Source organism: Magnolia sinica, chromosome 12 (genome assembly GCF_029962835.1).
Source record: "Magnolia sinica isolate HGM2019 chromosome 12, MsV1, whole genome shotgun sequence".
Taxonomy (NCBI): domain Eukaryota; kingdom Viridiplantae; phylum Streptophyta; class Magnoliopsida; order Magnoliales; family Magnoliaceae; genus Magnolia; species Magnolia sinica.
In genome coordinates, this window is record NC_080584.1 from 19,779,386 (window position 1) to 19,800,152 (window position 20,767).

The 20,767-nt window shown below is 41.8% G+C and overlaps 2 protein-coding genes across 4 annotated transcripts in view; one reads left to right on the forward strand and one right to left on the reverse strand.

The window, feature by feature from the left end:
* LOC131221066 (uncharacterized) overlaps nucleotides 1-20,767 on the forward strand; it is a 105,203-nt gene that overhangs the window by 22,837 nt on the left and 61,599 nt on the right. The window contains exon 4 of one of the 3 annotated variants that reach the window (XM_058216162.1): nucleotides 3,308-3,323. The exons of the other annotated variants lie outside the window; for them this stretch is intronic. Coding sequence (XP_058072145.1) covers nucleotide 3,308 — 1 coding nt within the window. The 3' untranslated portion in view covers nucleotides 3,309-3,323. Of the gene's footprint in view, nucleotides 1-3,307; nucleotides 3,324-20,767 lie in introns of those variants that run through there. 3 annotated transcript variants of the gene reach the window in all.
* LOC131221064 (uncharacterized) lies at nucleotides 4,590-8,012 on the reverse strand. Its single transcript, XM_058216153.1, has 2 exons — nucleotides 7,435-8,012; nucleotides 4,590-5,453 (listed from the first exon to the last, which is right to left on the reverse strand). Exons 1-2 carry the CDS (start codon nucleotides 7,823-7,825, stop codon nucleotides 5,140-5,142), a joined length of 705 nt encoding a protein of 234 aa, XP_058072136.1. The 5' UTR covers nucleotides 7,826-8,012; the 3' UTR covers nucleotides 4,590-5,139.

A 20,767-nucleotide genomic window follows, 5' to 3' on the forward strand; every position in this document is an offset into this window, starting at 1 on the left:
TTCCTGGAGCTGACCATGATGTTTATATGCCATCCAAACCGTTCACCGTTCATATGGTTATTTACCACTCAGATAAACTGTCGGAACAAATATCATCCTGATAAAAATTTCTGTCACCCTGGGCGTTCAATCCCCACTTTTTCATGTGGTATGGCCCACCTGAGTTTTGGATCTTCCTGAATTTTAGAATCCTATCCTGTTGTGGCGGAGTGGATTTGTTAGAGACATCTCTGTGCCCGGGGCACATGCAATTCGCTCTCTTCAAAAGGAAGCTCAAAAAAACATCGACACGCAAACTGGCACTGGCAGGACTGCCTAAACGGTAGATCGCGGTACCACCATTTCCTGATGGACCCAATCCTAGATAATCTGAACCATTCATACGGGAGTCCTAAAGCTATAATAACCATTATAAGGTTTAAGAGTGTCCGATCTGCTGCAATTTTTAGAAATGCACCGTTCAAAATAAGTCTGCAGTCTTAGCGAAATATCTGATTTTATCATCTAATGATCTGATTGGTGGACATTTAATGGACGGTAGTACAATAAACGCATTAATGGTCTGAATTTAGAAAACGAGTCTCAGATAATCAGAAGTTAGGGTTATTGCATTACACCAATCTGATTTTTGGATTATCACTTACTTAAAGTGGGCCTCACAATGTGGGTGGTTTAGTTTTAATTGATTTACGGTGCCTGCGTATCAATGATCACACTCCATCGGAGTATCAAATAACTCTTTATAAGAAGAAACTCGGGAAAATATCGTGGGACAGCCTACATGGTAGTTGCGGGATTACAATTCTACAATGGACCGGTTCCAAGATAATCTGAATCGTTCATACAGCAGTTCGACAAGGGTAAAGGTTTCTGGGTTAAGATTGCCCGATCGGTACAATTTCCAGATTATGGACAATTCGAAGTAAGATGCATAGGATGAACGGTTCCGATGACCCCGAGAGGAGGCCAAACGCGTTTTGGATGCCGGCGACTACGATTTAAAGACAGTCAAGAAAAAGACCCGGATCTCCCTCTATCATACCTTCGTTGTGACTTCCTTAGCTAGTGGATCTGAGTCCGAATTCGGATCGAGAGACGGGGGACACATTTCGACGTAGGCCTTCTCGCAGCGAATCGTATTCTTTTCCGGCGAGATCTTGCCGGTGGGAGGAACTGGAGCCGGCGAGATCGAAATCTGTGGCAACGGGATCTGATTCCAGAGGGATGGGAACGGTGATGGAGAGACGTCACTCATGCCGTGGAAAAGGGCGGGGGACGGGCGAGTAAGGGCCGGGGAACGGCGAATGATGATCCTGCGATTGGAGGAGTTAGGGTTTTGGCAGGGAGAGCTTCTCGTCTTCTTCGGATCTTCTTTGGATCTTCCTTCCATTCTCTCTCTCTCTCTCTCTCTCTCTCTCTCTCTCTATGCTTTTGAAGGGTCTTGGGAGGTATGGGGGGTTTTTATTGCGTATTAGAGGAAGGGTTGGGTGGTATGGGGGGTTTTTATTGCGTATTAGAGGAAGGGTTGTTTGAAAGTGGCGGGAACTGTTAGTAACTTCTTTATGATATACGGGTGAGTTGTTGAGTTGATGTGTTTCTCTTGTGGGGCCCACAGGGATACTGACTTGGATGATCCGGACGATCTACCCCATGTAACCATCACGGATGGACCAGGAAACAAAAAAATAGTAGAGATCATAGAGTTTTGAGAGCTGATCTTTTGTGTTGAATGCTGTCTGTTGAAATTATTTTCTGGAAGATGATAGAACACGTATGTGCGAAGGCTCCGTGGATCCCACATTGTTTTATATATGAAATCCGCTCCATCCATAAGTCATTGCAGCTCATATTAGGCCGTGAGACCAAATATGAGGTAGATTCAGAACTCAAGTGGACCACACCAAAGGAATACTTACCAACAGTGTTTTATGTATGTATTTATCGTGGACGTAATCTTAATGCATTTTGGGTATGAACCCTCGTGGTCGCTGCATAAATTCTTGGATTTGATTAGTGGTGCACACATCGATGTAAGTAAATTAGAGCTGGGCATCGAGTCGAGTCGGACCGAGTTAGGGCTGACTCGACTCGATCTGGTTTATAATAGGCCTAACCCGAACTCGATCCAACTCGATACCGAGTCTGGTCTGGCTTGGACTGATCCAATCCGAGTTCGATCCAGTCAAAAGTACCAAGTCGGGTCAAGTTGGCACTAAGTTGGATTAAGAGATGAGGGAGGGAGAGACCGAAAGAGTGGAGATGAGGAGGATGAGGGAGGGAGAGAGAGATTTTGGGATCGGGTCCGGGTAGAGTACATTGAGTAGGGTTAGAAAGTCAAGTTTCGGATCGAGTCGGGTCTAACCAGATTGAGTTTTGGGTCGAATCGGATCGAGTTACTAGGTAACTTGAACTCGACTCGGTTTAACTTTAGATTAGGCGAAGCCTACTCAATTCGAACCAACTCACCCATTTGGTTCGGGTCGAGTTGAATCTGAACGAGTTGGATGAGTCGAGTTAGCCAAATTGAGCGGTCCCATGCCCACCTCTATAAGTAATCCGTGAGCGCATGTTACATCACTTTCCTAATATTGGATGTCGCAATTAGTCGCTCCATGAACAAATCCTGCAACGCAATTCTTCTAATCCATGACTTGTGCCGTCTCAAGGTATTCACATAAATCCACGGTAGTATCGGATACACTAACGAATCTCCGTAGTTATGAAATGCAGAGCAAGCCGGATTTGTATGAATTGTATTCCATAATATGGTGGTCACTATATATGATGAGCTGCACGCATTATGTTAGGCATGAATTATGTAGATTGATTGCGTATGTCGATACCACTTGTAATGGTGGAATACAAGGTGTGTCGAAACCCTTACATTGTTATCATGTTAAATCACTTGAATTATTGTTAATCTTAAAGGACAACCATCACTATAAGTAGGGCGTTGACACAGATGATGCATATGACGTACATGTTGAAGATACGGGTAATGACCTCATTACAGAGGATTATTCCAAGTAATGAAGGATAATGACACTGATGTTTAAAATTTAGTTTAATTTTAATTGTGTTTCTTTAAATAAATATGGACTTTTGTAATAAGTTCCCACTTGGACGAGCATTTGACGTTCAATTGAATTTTTACGTTTAAATAGAATAAAATTTAAGATGTGGTTGGTTTTATTCTCATAAATGAGTACCTTAATTAATGTGATTTGAAAAAAATGATGCAATTATGAACTATTCATTCATTCGTTTCACTAACACTTGGAATTCTCGGGTACGATTATGGATTCAGGCTGCGAAAATTCGAGGCATTACAAAGATGTTAGTTATACTTGGTTAATCTCTTAGCTAAAGCTAATGGATGAAACTTTTGATGGATATTTGATGTTTAATTCATTTTCAATAAAAGTTATTAGTTTTACATATTGAATTATGATTGAATTCCTATATTAAAGAATGAATCAATTTGTAAAATTAAATGATTTATTGTCGCCTTAGGGTACATTAGCTGCTTTTGATTCCCTACAGTTGATTACCTATATCTTCATGAGAGATCAACCCTATCGTTATTATAATATATGTTGGATGTTTGTGATTGATTTTATTGCTTTATCTTCCAACTACAATGGATTGGAATATAGTTCTAGTTGAGTTATCAACTTGAGAAGACTAATTAAGTTCAAGTTCTATTGATTGACGATTCCTGGATCCTTAGTTGTTTTTATTAATTGTTTTAAAACCTTTCTACTCTTTTGGATTAAAAACTCAAATTACCTAATTAGTTCTAAGTGTATTCTCACCAATTTCCTTGTAGATCAATCTTGGTCTTACTGAGTTATTACTATATTGTAGCCTTGCACTTGGGGTATCAACCCTTGTGTTCGATAAATAGGTTCCTGTGTAGGACATTGGTCCTTTTGTAGGGCTATAAAGTTAGAGGTCAACATGATTTAAAACCTTTAATAATGAAATTCGGTACACCTAATGAGAATGCATCCTTCGGGAGTGGAGTAGTGACATTGAACTTCTATACATGCTTATATTTGAGATTGTCATTTGAGCACATTTCTAATTATGCTTGTGGTCTTAATTTGCTTAATTATATGTATGCATGATTAGATGAATGATAGGATTTGAATAGTTAGCACATCCCCTCGCCCCCACCGCTGATATATGGGATATATCTAAGCCGTCCATCCATTTGGCTAGCTTACATCAAGGCTTGGGAAGAAAAATAAGACAGATCTACCTATTTGGTGGGCCACTGCTAAATACAGTGGAGCATTGAACGTCTACCATTGAAATCCTCTTGGTATCACAGAGAATCTGGATCAACATGAAATTTGTTTTCTTTTATTCGGGTCTGTATGACCTTATGATCAAATTGGATGGGAAATAAATGTTATGGTGAGCCTTGGGGATTTCAATGGTGGAAAGAATCCCATTTGACAAAAAAGAAAAAAGAAAAAGATGTTAGATCTCTCTTTCAGTATTCATGATTCCTTCCTCTAGATTGGTCATGTGTCTCTGTACCTGTGTTTGTATTTACTTTTTATAATGTACACAGTCTACAAGCAAGCACGCATGCATCCATATGTATTTATATACAAGTTTATATTGTGGATAGAGAGGTGGACCACATTTTCTTTTATTGTATGTGCAAAGTTATCAATAAACATGTGAAACCAAAAGCCCAGGAGGTGCACCATGATGTTTATCTTGATCAATCATAAAACACAGTCCACATGCCCACATGCATGCATACAAAGCACAGGAACACGAAAAGGTAAATGCAAAAAAACTGCCCACAAGAAAACCTTTCCATGAGTATGCATGTTCGTGTTTGTGCAATGTACACAGGAATATTTGGAGGTACACAGTTGCATGATAAAATTTCCTCAATGTTTCTCTTTTCCATTTGTTGATTATCATTTCCTCATCATAATGCATCTAAAAGAGTAGCATTCCACATTTCCATTTGCTCTGTTATGAGGCCTCGGTGGGAAGGTTTTGTTTTTTTTAATGAATGATGGTGAATAAAAGTTACAGCTCAGACTCACTTTTTTTTTTTTGGCTTGAACAATAAAAGAGTTATGCCTATTATTAGATCTAGTGCATTGGAAATTAAGGTTTCTGAAATGACAGAGTGGAGAAGTTGGAAACAGAGATGATTGTACCTAATTTATCAAACATTGCCGAAAGAATGGGAAATGCCATGTCCCAGACTGCACTATACTGATAGCCAAGGAAACTCTCAACAGTAGCACATATTTTTTCAATGATGGTTGGTGCAGACCTCCTTGTGTCTCCGTCTGGATTCAGTTTTATCTGATCCACCCCTTGTTTAATCAGGCTTTCATCAATGCAAGTGTGTATCAGACCCTTCAGTGCCTCTGCGGCCGCAAATATGGCCTCTTCATGCTCACAAGCTAATATTTCTGCCAAACGCATGAAATGGAAAGATTCAGATTGTTTGTTGAATCTTGTCTGCCAAAATAAGAAAAATACATGGAAGTAGCAGTTAAAATGAGGATTTTCAATTATATAACGAGATGAATTACATGATCCTCAGCCCAGGGATATGCAAAGTATTGTTGACAGCTAAGTGCCTACAAGTGACGCCTGCGATGCACTACTCAAGACCATTGGGGCCTGTTTGGTCCGTGGGATTAAATGATATGAAATTGTATTAGATGGGATTAACACCATTATTGCACAATGATTGCATGTCTGGAAATAACATGGTATTTTGGCCATCCAATCTCCATGTTTGGGATAAAATTCTTGCCATGGGAAAACATTAGATTAAGCAAAACACCGTTTGGCGGACCATAGAATTGTAATCAACAAACCAAATTCACCATGGATGTCAGTCACTGACTCACTTGTACACGTATATAACCAAAATGTCACATGTAAAGGGCGGGGCGTATATGGATGGCCGGCATGGATAAAACAAATGCATCAATGTGGGGCCCACGTGTAGTGGATTTCAAAATCCGTGGAAATCCCGCATGGGACCAAATTGCATTCCATCCCAAATAATCCCAACCCTTCCCATCCTCCCCAAATGCTGGATGGAATTTGCACAAGACCAAATGCAATTCCATCCCACCCAATCCCATCTAATACCATGCGCCAAACACCCCCTTAATGTTTTGGCCCCACTGTGGATGGGTCACACCCCCAAAGAGCCCCAATGGAAAAATCCTAACCTGTCCATTGCTGGCCCGCATGAAGACAGTTAAAGCAACAGTACAAACTCAATTGGAAAACCCAATAAATATTCACTATATGCCTCGTGACAATTGGTTGGTGCAGTTCCAAGAGCGATTTGAAGTGCTTCAGAGTGTTAGTTGTAAATTTCGGTGACATAAGAGGAAGACAATCTTTCAGAGCCCCAAGAATGTATAACACCTCCATAGCTCTTTTTGGTCCTTCCCCAGCATTCGGGCCAATAGGATCGGACCCGCCCGCAAGGAGAAGAAACCTTTCAAAAACTTTTGTAATTCCTTCACTCGCCGGTGTCAAGAGAAGGCACGAATGGGAATGCTTCCTAACCTGTATTCTAGTTAGTTATAGCTTCTGAAAACATTACATTGCAAACAAAATGCATCCTTTTGAAAGAAAGTCAAAATCAAAATCAATATTATTTTATTTTCACGTTGCGACCCAGACCAAATTGGCACTTTAGTTCCAGCGAACATTCCATACATATAGTCCACCAATCAGCGTCCATGAAATATCATCCGATAGGCCCAGATTGAATGTTGCAAAAGTCATCCCCATCAGACAATCCTATCCACCCAGTAATAGGATCATATACTAATGGTTTAAAAAGTTGAACACCTGCGACAATCCACAACCACAGGAAAGGTGGGCCTGCCAGATGAATGGTCCGGATCACTGAAAAGTGGGTGTGCGTGCGCCCATCACTCGGAACGATAAGCCCGTCAGTTTGGCTAAACATTACATATACGACGGGGGAGTTAATTTGATACTCTGTCAGAATATGACACTTGATAGGCAGGCACTTGTAAATTGTACATGCATCATCCACTAACTCAAATTAAATTGGCTAGATTGTGGAACCCAAGGTCACTAAGTCACTGTCCCAAAATCAGTTTTGTTGAACAATCCTAACCTCCAATTCATGGCCACTTGTCTGTTGAAATAGGACAATTGGATGTTTCTTTCATTTTTAGCCAGCCCATAAATGTCCACCAATTAGATAATCGAATCTAGCGTAATTTTGGTTCATGATGCATCCAGACTGGAACCAAGAATTTGGACAGTCTAGTTTGAACTTCCTGCATGCCAAGTATGCAATTTCTAAGTAATATCTACAAACCCGAGTATCAACTATCACACCCTACCAGAGTATCAAACAAACTCGATTCCAAGATTTAATGAACTTACTTTCGGACGAGGATCCGTAACGAACTCGAGAAGAAACCTGTATGCGGAGCCTACGCTCTCCCACCCGCCCTTCTCCCCAGAGACCATCAGGTGCGAGACGCATTTTAGCCCTGCTTTCGCAGTCCCAGCCGGCACCGCCTCCGGCCCAAACCCTAAAAACCTCCGCACGGTGTCGAGGACCGAATCCCCTCTGACCCTCAAGACGGCGGTCGAGATCAACGGGAGAATTGAGGACAGGAGCGTGAGGAGGGCCGTAATGATGGGATCGGACGAGGAGGATTGATCGGAGATACGGTCGAGGGATGAGATCGTGGCCGCAAAGTAGGAGGTCGGAGTGAGGGGGAGGGAGTGATCCTGGAGCTCTTGGGAGATGGCGCCGACGACGGCGCATAGGTGCTGGTGGTCTTCGCGTGGGGAGGACTTGTAGAGGGAGAGAGGAAATGGGCGCAGATGTCTTGGGATTCGTGCAGGAAGGGATAGACGGTTGGGATGTCGTCTTCCATCTCAAGGCCTTCCATGGCGCCGCAGAGAGCTGCTAGAGAGTGCGAGAGAGGGAGGGGTTTTGAGGGTTTTTGGAGAGCAGGGAATTTTTTTTTTACTCTAATTCGGAAGCGGATTGCGTGCTGAGTAACTTAAAACTCTCTGACGTTAACCGTAATTTATATATTTTATCTACTCCGTTCATCTATTTTATCGGATAATTTTGAAGCTTGAGCTAAAAAAATAAGCATATTCAAAGCTCGAATGAGACACACCATAAGAAATAGTATGCATTGAACGTCTACCGTTGAAAATTTCTTTGGATTCATCCATGATCTCATGAACATGTTGGATGACAAATATAAATGTCCGTAGGGCCTTAGAAAGGTTTCAACATGTAAATAATTATTTCCACTATTTTGTGTGGTAAGATGCATTTGATCATTATTTCTACTGTTTCGTGTGGTATGACCCACTTGATATGTGGATATGCTTTTATTTTAGACTCAGCCCTTCAATTTAGGGGTAAAACAGATGGGAAGCGTAAATACATTCTGTGTTTTCTCTGTAAACTAAGCAATCCCATTTCGTCAAATTCGGTGGTGACCGTGCGCTAGTTGGTGCTGTATGCCCTAACGTATGGCATTACTCCAGAAAAGGAAGAACATCCAAAATCTTAGGTTGACCACACCACAAAATGGTGGTGATTTAACAACTACCATTAAAAACTTTTCCCGAGCCACAAAAGTTTTAAATCAAGCTGCTATTTGTGCTTTACCTTCATCCAAATCTGTCTGAACCAATCATTGGTTGGAAGAAAAATAAAAATACTAGTTTTTAATAGTGGGCCATTTATCACCCTAATTCTTGTAGTGTGGTCCACGAGATACTTAGATCTGTTTCATTTTTTTTTTTAGCTCTGCCCTAAAATAAGCTGAAAATTTAGATGTACAGCAGGGATAAAACACACACACATATATATGGGAAAAGGTACAATGCGCTCGAGCTCACGGCTCCGTCCCATGCGGTCGAACTGTGTGGGCCCCACTGTGATGCCTTTCGAAAATCTACACCATCAGTCAGATGCGCCATTCCACCATGGATCTAGATCTCAAAAATCAAGTCAATCTGTGACTTGTGTGGGCCACACCACATACAGAAGTGGAGAGGGGCCGTGCAACCATTAAAACATTCATAATCATTTTTGGGCCCACAAAGGATGTGGTTGGAAAATCCAGCCCATCCATTATGTGTCTCCCACTTGTATGAGGGTTCAGACCAAGTTTTAGCAGCATTCAAAACTCAGGTGGGCCCCACCAAGTGCTTTTATATGTTTTAACAGTGTCTTCACATGATTTTAGATGGTATGGCCCACCTGAGTTCCGTATATGGCTGATTTTTGGGATATCCCATTATTTAAAGAGGAACCATCAAATGCACGGTGTTGATGGTCGACATGTATCACGGTGGGGCCCACACAGCTCCACCTCACGATAAACTTGTCGTGGAGCGCATTGTACTTTTTCCCAGCTCACGGCTCTGTCCCATGCGCTCGAGCTCACGGCTCCGTCCCATGCGGTCGTGTGTGTGTGTGTGTATATATAAATCATGATGGGTCCACATCACTTGGAGGGCCACTGCCTGCTCCGAGTTCCTTTTTTTTTAGCTACTAGCAAATTGCACGTGCATTGCGCGTGGCTCACTTGTTTCATGGGTTTTGGTGTACTAACCGGCCTATCCCTGACTGGGAACGGACAGGGCTCTGATGGGCCACCCATGATGTAAGTCTTTTATCCACACTGTCCATCCATTTTCTCATATCATTTTAGGGTAAAAGCCAAAAAATTAGGCAGATCCAAGGTTCAAATGGATCACACCATTGAAAGAAGCAGTGATAATGACACTCACTGTTGAATGTGAGACCCATTTAAACGGCCAGGATGCAAAGACAAGATTCAAATACGTTAGGATGTATAGAGCAAAGCTTGTATGGATAATTTTCACCGTGTTTCATTTTCAAGTTGTGATGCATCGATTGTAGGGCTGTTAACGGCCGAGATAGCTCGTAAGCTTTTGGGCCTGGACCGTGTTAGACTATGATTGGACTGGGAATGGGCCTAAAATTTAGGCTCGTTTAATAATTGGGCTGGGCTCAAGCTTCATTTAAGAGCCCATCAGTGCCCAGCAGGCCTGGCTCATTTGGGTTTCGAGGGTATTTTTGTCATATATCATGGATGGTGGGGCACACTTAATGAACAGTCCAGATGTTGCACGTGGCTACAATCAAGCTAAATTTGGGTTGTTCATTAACATCAAGGCCCGGCCGTTGACAGCCCTAATCAACTAAGTGGACACACGTGTTGGAGATCCAAACCATTCATTCGGTCATGTGCACTGAAAAAAAAAACACTGCGGACTCAGAGAGTACGCTGCTCAGGTAAGGCACATCCGTATGATGAATCTAGACCATTGGACTTTCATTTTCCAAACAAGTTTGGCGACCTTGATCGGCATATCAGCATTATTTTTTGTCCATGACATTTTCACAATGCCCCCTACCTATTGAATGGCCCAGATGTCTGGCACATGTGCCGTCCACGTAAATAACTGATACACGTTCCACCCACCTCACACAGGGTGCCCGGCCCTTCATTGAATGCCATTAGCCGCTGCATTAAATAAATAAATAAATAAATTTAAAAACAAATAAAAAAAAAAAAAACCAAAAAAAAACAACCATGCAGCGCTCGGTTGGGTGAATATATACCCTCGAGCTTTCAATTTCAATGGAAACGGTTGATAAATGGGCTGCGGAAAATTTTATTTGCAGATTTGAAAGTATCGGGTTGTGCATCGGAGGTAGAAATCGATGAATCAGAACAAAAATTGTATCTAGTAGAGACTGTTGTATACAGATGTCTTAAATCTGTATTTCCTGAGATGCACGACCAGTCGAGGGTTCACTTGACCCGTCGAGGCCGCCTCGACTCGAAATCTAGCGACTTGTCTATTTGTTATTCTATGCTGCTCGACCAGTCGAGAAGCTTGCTTGACTAGTCGAGGAGCTTGCTCGACTGGTCGAGGGTACCCTTCGATCAGTCGAGGACCTGGTTCAACTAGTCGAGGGTTACGCAGATTTTGTGCGGACTGCGTAAATTTGAAGCGGTTTCACAGAGGTGCGGAAGGGAAGTTTCCTAAACTATAACTAGGGGTCCCTGGGCTATTATAGGGGATTCTAAGGCTTCCTAAAGGTATTTCAAAGAGTTTTAGGGTTTTCAAAGGGTGTAGAAATGGTGAGATTCGAGATTGTTTGAATCGGATAAGTCTTCTCTCTTTGTAATTTATGCTTTGATAGTAGATTTTTATCGCTTTGTGTCGTGATTTTTTTCCGCAATGATTTTCCACATTAAATCTTTGTGTTCTATTGTGTGTGCTTGGTGTCATTGGATTGTTATCATAGATCTAGATCTGTGTGATTCCGCAAAACAAATGCCAACAAGTGGTATAAAAGTAATCGTTGGGGCACAGATCTGAATATGAGGGATTAGTAATGGTGGGCCATCAAGAAGATCACATGGCACAGAAATCAGGCTGGTCCACTCATCAGGTAGCCCGTCTGACTCAACATGCAGGGTGTGGCCCAACTTAGAACTCATTCTGACTCAGCCGAGTTGCACAATGTGTTGTATCAACATTATAAATGGTGCAATAAGTGATTTTGTTTTTTGGGTCTTGACTTTTGGTAAGCAGGATGTTATAGAAGCTTGTGAGATTGTAAACTTGATGCAGGACAATTAACCACTTGCTCTAAAAGCTTGAACTGTTAGAGTATGGCGAATTAATCCCTTTATCTCATAGCTCAGGCCCCACATCTCATGGGTTAGGACCTAGGCCGAACCCCCTTCGTGGGCCCCAAATCACATGGGCCGCCCACCCCGAGTGTGTCCCTGCATCCCACGGGCTACTCCACTCGAGCCCGGTGTGAAATGCGTATTAATCACCCCTGGTAAGAAGTTTCGAACACGAGACCTCCGCCGTGGGCCCCAAATCTCATTGGTTACCTAACCCAAGTGTGCCCCTGCATCCCACAGGTGACCCCACTCAAGCCCATTGTGAAAATGCCCCTGCATTAGAATTGCAATGGTGTTGAGGTGCAAACTGCAATGTTAGGTTTCCTTTTTTATTTTTTATTTTTTTATGCAACGTTCAAAGTCCTCGGGGTAGCAAGCCCATGACTCAATGCTTGGCAGTCTTGACGTCTTAGATTCAAGCCCATCTTTAAGAAAAAGAAAAAGAAAAAGAAAAGAACTATCAATTTTCTTGCTACTTGATGTAATCTGTCTTACTTTGGAATCTAATTGTTAAATCTATTGTTAGCGACCTCTTTTTTATCAGGTGGATCCTTCCTATATATATTCCTATATATATATATATATATATATATATATATATATATATATATATATATATATATATATATATATATATATATCAGCAATACTTTTCCTTCCTAATTAAAGCTATCATCATGATACTTTCCTTATTGGTGAGCTGCATGTTCTTATGATGGCTGAATATGTTAACACAATCAGTTTATCTCCAATATTTGTAGATACTGTTACCAGTGATCGAAATATCAATACTATCGGTCGATATTATCAGTATCGGCCCACTGCGAGACGAAACACCTTCGATAATACCCGGAAGATACCAAAAATCCAAAAGTTTAGATATCGTGCGATACATCATCGCTATCGCCGATATAACCCACCCCGATTTCAATATCGCGTTATTTCCATCTCCATTATTGTCGGAAATCAACAAACAGAGTCACGGACACTCACGGGTGCGTTTGCAGGGGACTCACGAGTCCCACTGTAGCCAACAACCCACAGGCCACAGGCCACAACGATAAAAAGCCAATGCCGTAGGTTGTGGAGAATAAAAAAAAATTGAATTAAAAAAAAAGAGAGAAATCGGAGACTACCTGTAGCCGTAGGCTGTAGCGGTGATCGGAGGTGGGCCATTCGGCAGGTAAGCATCTGTATCCCCCTTTCATTGAATTTTTCTCAATATTTTCTTCGATTTTTCCCTTTCTTCACTGATTGGAGCGTGCCTTGGCAGATTTTTCGGAGATTCGGCGATAAATCCGGCCGGATTTGAGGAAACGAAACGAGAAATCCTCTTCAAAACCCTCACTGCGTGAGGGAGAGGGAGCGCGCGGTGACAGAGAGGGAGAATGAAGATGCACGGGAGGGGGGGGGGGGGGGTGAATTAGGAAATCGGATTGGGTACTGAGTTACTCAGTACGCTCTTACCGTACTGAGTAAACTCTGCTGGGCCCACTGTGAATGCATCTGGTTTATCTACGCCGTCCATTCGTTTTTCCTGATCATTTTAGGTGTTGAACAAAAAATTAATGCATATCCAAATCTCAAGTGGACCATACCAATGGAAAAAGTAGAAATATTTATTTCCACCGTTGAAAATTTTCTAAGGCCCCTAATGATGTTTATTTGTCATCCAACCTTTTAATAAGATCAGAAAGACATGGATGAAGGAAAAACGCAAATATCAGCTTGATTTAATGCATATTTCGAACACTGGGTGTACCTGCTTTCTCGTTTGTAGGGGATCACACTTTCTCTTAGAGTCATAGATATGAATATCGGTATCGTATTGGCCGATACAACCATATCATATCCGTATCTACACGAGACGATATGCGATACAGGGTCCTATCGGCCTAATACGAAAAAATTGGCCCACATCGGCCTATAACAGTTTGTATCAGCCAATGCGGGAGTATTGGCACTGATACGGGGCCAATACAAACCGATAAGCCCATAAAAGCCCAATTTTGATTTATTTATTTTTCAAATTTTCAATTATGTTCTCTTCTTCTTCTTCTTCTTCTTTTTTTTTTTTTTTTTTTAATTTAAACAATAGAAGAAGCTTTAAAAATTATTTTAGGCTAGACCTAGACCTATTTTTGGATCAAAACAAATTATTTGAATGGGATTTGACCAATCGAAACGAAGTGGCCCATTGTGGGAAAAATTGGAAAGAAGGGTAAACCTTCACTTTCTTTTATATATATATATATATATATATATATATTTATTTATTTATTGTATTTCAATGTTATGGACCTTATTTCACCAAATCATGCTTGATTTGTGTTCAATTAGGACACATTTAGTTGACCTTCAACAAGTGAAATTGACAGGCAACATTCTCATCAAAGAATAGTCTAATACACCATTGAATGCATGGTTAAAACGAAAAGAAATGATCAATTTTTGAATATTTTTCCATATTTTTTCTTAAATTGCGGGACCCATTTCTCAATCAGGTCAGTTCCTTCGGTGGACCACAGTGACAGAAATTCATCTCACGTGATAGATTAACAGCACTTAAATGAAATCAGAGGGTGTGACCCACCAATGCGGCGTGAAATGACGACCACAGGGACCAATCCAAAGAACAAACCCTAGCCCTTTATAGGGGATGCGACCATCTCAGGATCACCACCGAGAGAGAGAGAGAGAGAGAGAGAGAGAGAGAGAGAGATCAGGATTACCACCTAGAGAGAGAGCGTAAAAAGAGGGAGGGAGTGTGTGTGTTGGCGCCGCTGGACTCGCTGCGGCACTATGCTGAGTCGGCCAAGTTGCCCATTTCGAGTTGTGCTTTGGAGGGACAACACCTCCGAAGGACAAAGAAAGAGAGTGAGAGAAAAAGGGAATGAGAGAGAGGGAGAGAAAAAAATGAGGGAGAGAAGGAAAGAGGGCGAGAACGGAGTAGCAACTCATTGGGAGCTCGTTGCACTATCGAGTCAACTGTCAACGTCGTTAGGACGACCAGACCTTACTCAGGTAACTTCGATCCTCCTTGTCCAGTAGCAAAGAATCGGGTTGAAGCTGGATGGACCACCCATTCGGACTCACCAGTAACTCGAGCCGGTGATGGTTCGTCAGTGGAGAGTGTAATGGCTGGCCATCTAGTCAAGACAACAGCTGTAGCCCAGGGCCATTCATGGAGGGTCCAGGGAGGCAGGCTCGACCCAACAGAGCACTCTAGAGTCAGTCCAGCTGATGAGATAGGCCTAGAATGATGCACCTCGGCTTAGGCAGCCCCAAACTCGGTTTGGGTCGTGCTTGAGTGTAACACCCCATACCTTTTAGTACTCGGGTGTTACCGTATAACCTAACTTAGTATGAACACTAACCTAGCTTAATTGAACAGTTGCCCTCAATCTATCCATGTTAACCATTTGATGTTGACTATGACAACAAGACCTTTAAGAGTTTAGTTCAATCTGCCTTGGATCCCTAATGACCTTTCAACCATCTAATTTTGGATTAGGACTACTAGCTATACAATGTAAGATTTGAGATCAATGTACTATTTAACCACCTCAACATGATTAAGCTGACCCTGTACTTAAAATAAATAAATAAATAAAGATCCTACATAGCATCTGGATCATGATAGTATTTCAAAATGCACCTATTTAGTACAACTAAATTACATGAAGTAAATTAGGGATCGAAGTCACAAGATCCATCATTCATCAGGTTACAACATCTCATCGGATTATCCATCCTTGGAAAACACAAACCGAATCATCCATCCCCAAATTTGACTACCAGATCACTTCTTAGGGTTCCTAGGGCCTAGCTATGGGAATGTGATCGCAATGAAATTTCACTTACTACACTATTAGAACAATTGAACCATATATCGTTAATTTCGGGACCCAACTCAGCAAATCCACTGTCCATTGGATCCACAATTCTAGGTGGGATGAGTTAACGCTTAATTTCATGAATTAACTACCATATTTCAAAAGAGACATGAGGATCTACTCACATTAGCATAGGGACATCTAGAAGTGCTGGTGATCAAGTTGGAAAACGATCCAACCAATAATCGCCAATGAGCTCACAAAATCAAGTTGTGGGGCCCACCTAAAGCTTTGGATCTTCTCATCTTCGATCAGATGGCCTTGATTGGACCCTTCGAACCAGATGGCAGATAAATAAGTAAATAAATAACATAATAATATGAATAATATTATGGAAGGGATGTAAATAACAAAAATGGGGTCATCAACACAAAGAAAGTGAGCCTGAACACTCAAATGATCCTTAGAGTATTTTTGACAATTAATATTCAAAACGGGATGAATCCAACTATTGGATCAGTAAAGGCCAATGGAATAACCTAAAATTTAAGTAATGAGGCGCACCTAAACTTTAGATATGCTTGATATCTGGCCAAAGGCCTTACATGGATTCCTAGAAGTGAACGGACAGGGTAGATTTATCATAAACATCATGGTGGGCCCCACACGGGGTGTGTGCACACCACAGCGGTCCGTGCACGAAGTGCACCGGACTGCGTCGAGGGTCAGCCGGGCGCTGACCCATGAAAATTTGAAAAAATAGAGGTAGAGACCTCTTTGCCTCATGCGTTAAATGTGATAAACGGACAGAGTCCGTTCATCACGATATGTGGCCCACATAAGGCCATAATAAATGTGATCCAGACCGTTAATCGGTCTTGCACCATCTAAAAGACCAAAAAAATGTCATCCAACCAGGCCCATGCACTCGTTATCATGCACGGACAAGGGACGACAGGAAAACTTCCAATTGGGATGAGTTTGGGCTCATTTCTAGCCACCATACGGACGATCTAAACCGTCCATTGGATGAGGAAGATCCGGAAGACCAATTATATGCTGACCATATGAACCCATACATACGTGCATGCGTGCGTGCAACGGACGGTCTCGGACGGACATCTGCACTCTCCAAAATAGATCTGTTGTGGTGTACTCCACGTCAGCGATCCTAGTCTTTAGCTCTCCCTCAATCTCAGCCGTTCCTGGGGGTAGGAATGCAGGCTTTCCATCCATTACCAGAAATGGACGGGCAAAAGTCTATTGTAGAAAAAGGCATGGGAAGACGTTTCTCTTTGGGAAACCTCCTCTGGCTTGATCCAGACCTTCTACTAGGTCACGTGGAGTGATATCCACCGCCTCCTCTAGCTATTTTACCATTCCCTCATTGAAACGCCCCATCTCGCGAGAAAATCGGATGAGCCGGATGATCTCGCGAGATGTGAACAAACGGCTAGGGATGAAGGGAAAAGTGGATCCTATGATGATCAGTGCCCACATCTGACCCACTCAAACGGACCAGATGGCATGAATATACCGTGGACAAAAATTCGCCATTGATAGTTGCACCATCTTCTCCGTCCAGCTAATGACCCACCATCACGGCATGGGGCCCCACAATGGATAAAAAGTTACTTTTCCTGTGGACCTCAGCACCAGGAATCCATCCCCGTGATTGGATGGACCCCACGCTTAGCGGTCTCTCAAAAATGGCCTTTGCAAGGGACGTTTAAAGCTCAACCGTTGGCTGAGATGAGCTAGGGTCTTCTCTCGGCTATAAAAAGCCGTTGCCGTGTCTTGGGATCCCCACCAAAGGGAGAGAGAGAGAGAGAGAGAGAGAGAGAGAGAGAGAGCAAATGAAGGAGAAGGAAGGGCGTTAGGTGCAAACTCGTCCGAATCGAGCCAGGTAACTCCTTACCCTCCCTAGACCTTGCAACGAGCTGAAAAACGCCCCTCCGTTGAGCTGGAAGCAGGCCGAAACCAAGCCTTCAACAGGCTATGATGTGGGACTGAAAAATGACTTCAGATGAGCCGAGATTCTGGACCAAGAACAGGCCATGCAGCAGGTCAAGGTCTGGCCGTGCAACGAGCAGTAGATGGCCTGTAAAGGGGCCGGGTAGAGAGCTGGAAACAGCTTTCAGCTGGGCCTCTATATGGGCCCTGGAACGGACCGAAAACAAACCTTCGTCTGGGCTCTGAGATAAACTGAAAATGGCCTATGAATGGGCCTTGATTTGGACGGAAATCAGGCCTAAAACTGGTCTTGATTTGAGTTGAAATGCAGGCCACAGTGGGCCGTGTTTCCACTTCAGTGGGCCATGCTGAAATTTGGTGGGCCGCACCTGAGTTTATAGATCTCAGAGGGCCCGTGCAACAATCCAGGCCCTGCACATTGCAGGTGGGCCACGTTTCAGGTCTCAGTGGGCCGCACCAAGCGGTGCCATGCCCAACCCTTGCAGCCAAATGTTTCAAATGGCCGTTGGGCCTAGAATGGTCAGCCCAGCCCAGCCAAATTCTGGGCACATAATGCATATAACAAGCTGGGCCAGTTCAGGCCCAGTTTGCGCCTCAGTGGGCAGTAATGATGGGCCAAACTAGGCCCAGTCCTGGACCATAGTTGGACAACCACAGTGGGGCCGAGTTCAGGCCCAGTTCAGGCTACAAATGGGCGGTAAAGTATTGAGCCAGTCAGGCCCAGTTCGGGCCTTAATTATGGGTAGATTCCAGGCCCTATCTAGGCCAAATGTTGGACAAAATCTGGTGGGCCTGGTCACCCCAATGCAGGCCCAAATAACCTCATTCATGGGACCCTTCAAACCCACACTAGACCCATTTTAGTGTATTATTATTAGGATTACTAATATTATAAATGTATGACCCTTAGCAAATTATCTATACTGATATTAGTTATCATGTATAAAAATTATTATTATTATATAATAGTGTTTTATTATTATTAATATTATCTTCGATGTTAGAGCATACTATGTATTTTCAATTAATGACTATTAGTGTTACGTTAAGATGATATTGAGTATATTATTAATATTAATGATTGTCTTGAAATCATTAGCATTATTAGCAGAACGATCAACTGTAAATCAATTAACATCTAAATCCTAAAGATTTAGCCTAGATCTAAACCTTAGGGTGAAAACCCTAATTTTGCATTAAAAACCCTAAAAATAAATAACTCAAGCCCTAAGTTATGACCCTAAACCTAGGTAGTTTATAGAACTTGGATCTAATTGTATAAGTTCATGATTTGTGGTATGATTCGACTTCAATGGCACATGCATTCCATAGTAACACTAGTAGTGATTCGATCGACAGGTGATGATTTCTTCTTTCCCTTGAGCTTTCCATTTTCCCATTAGCTTAAGTGATAGTTTCAATTGACAATTCATATCTCCATCTTATAATCACATGTGCAATTGTTAGAATTGAATTACTAGATTACATGCTTAATATTTATTCTGTATATTTTCTCATGCTTGTGGATTACTTGTAATTTGCTTACGGAAACTTAAACTGGTACATAGCAGGAAACCCCACTTATAAATGTACACCTATACTTATGATGTAACTCGATTGAATGTGATTGTAATGGACCTATGACTCAGTGGTTATTGGATGGTGGTTTGAATTGAATATTGATGTGGGCCTACCATTTAGGGGTTGTTGTGTTTAAGTGGTTTTTAAGGATGATCTTTTATCGCATGGTTTTAATAACGCCCCTATGTGGCTTAGTTTTGATAATTGCCCTATGTGGCTTATTTTTAATATTTGCTTGAGTTGGCTTTGTTTGATATTTTCCCTATATAGTTTTGATGTATTATTTCTATACAACCATGCGATGGTAAGTCCCATATACTGTAATATGAATGGCCACTAGTCAATGGGTTTCCATTAAACATTCTAAGATGGTAGCCTCATGAGTTAGGGATGGTGGTATGAGACCTATGCTCAAGCTGTCGGCCTACGCTGGTGACAAGCTCCCTAGTGACCTTGAGCTTGTCTAAATTGACTGATTGTAACTAGACTAATAATGGTTGGCTAATCATACATACATAACACAGACCAGTGTCTATCGCTATCGTACGTGATGTACGTATTCTGTCCGACTGGATGAGCATTCCTAAGTCAATGATTGCATGGGTGACGAGCCCAATGTCTGCACAGATGAGCATCCCCGGGACGATGATTGCATTCACGCATCCATGCATATAATAAGACTGCATCATGTATTATTTTGTATGCTTTGTTTTTACAACTATGCATACTTAATGCGTCAGTGTGTAATCTTGAGAAAAATTCACACTAAGTTAGCCACTCTTCCATCAAATATATAACCGTATAGGTAGCACAAGTGGCCTAAATGATATTCACATTCTTATTGATAAGGAGCAGGCTATAATTGATAAGGGCGCATGATTGTATTTGCTAAGGATTGCTCCAGGATTTTACATCCCAAGATTGTTGTAATTTATTTTGTTTCACATGTAATATTATTCCATTTTATAATTGTTAATTTTTGAGACATTGGTTGTATAAGTTATTATGGGTAGCTTCTTGTATATTTGAATGATCATGTAACTTTTCTTTACATTTGATTTGTCCATACTACGTTAACTACTAACTCTAAATGATAAAGATATATATATATATATATATATATATGAAATTTGGCTCTTTATAGTAACACACTCGGGTTTTTAGGAAACGGGTCACTTACTCGGGTCCTGAAAACACGGGGCGTTACAGGCTGACTCAATGACTGTGATGGGCTGACCAAGCATGGAAATCACTCCAGCCATGAACTTTGGCTATCTTTAAACGTTAGCACTCGGGTTTTCAGAAAAAGAGTCTATACTCAGGTTTTGAAAACCGGTGTATTACAACCATATAGCCACATGTAAAATGTTATAGGACACTGATTAGTGGGGGAGTTGTTTGATTGTTAGGTTCAAAGTAAAGGATTGCAAGAAATTATAGTTGGGCATTCTCAGCATGCATTACGGTAACAATCCAATAATAGTCGACAAGAATGTTAACATGCATTTCAAAATCAATGTCTAAAATGCTTCTAGATTTTTGCCAACAATCTTTAAATGTTCAAAGATAATGTGCCCAACTCACATTGATCCATGCATTCACATCATGCTC

Excerpts from the sequence above, each read along its gene's own strand:
- LOC131221064 (XM_058216153.1), bottom strand. The coding sequence starts at position 7,825 with ATGCGCCGTCGTCGGCGCCATCTCCCAAGAGCTCCAGGATCACTCCCT. Across the intron at positions 5,454-7,434 it reads TTACGGATCCTCGTCCGAAA|AAATATTAGCTTGTGAGCAT; the intron begins GTAAGTTCATTA and ends TGCGTTTGGCAG.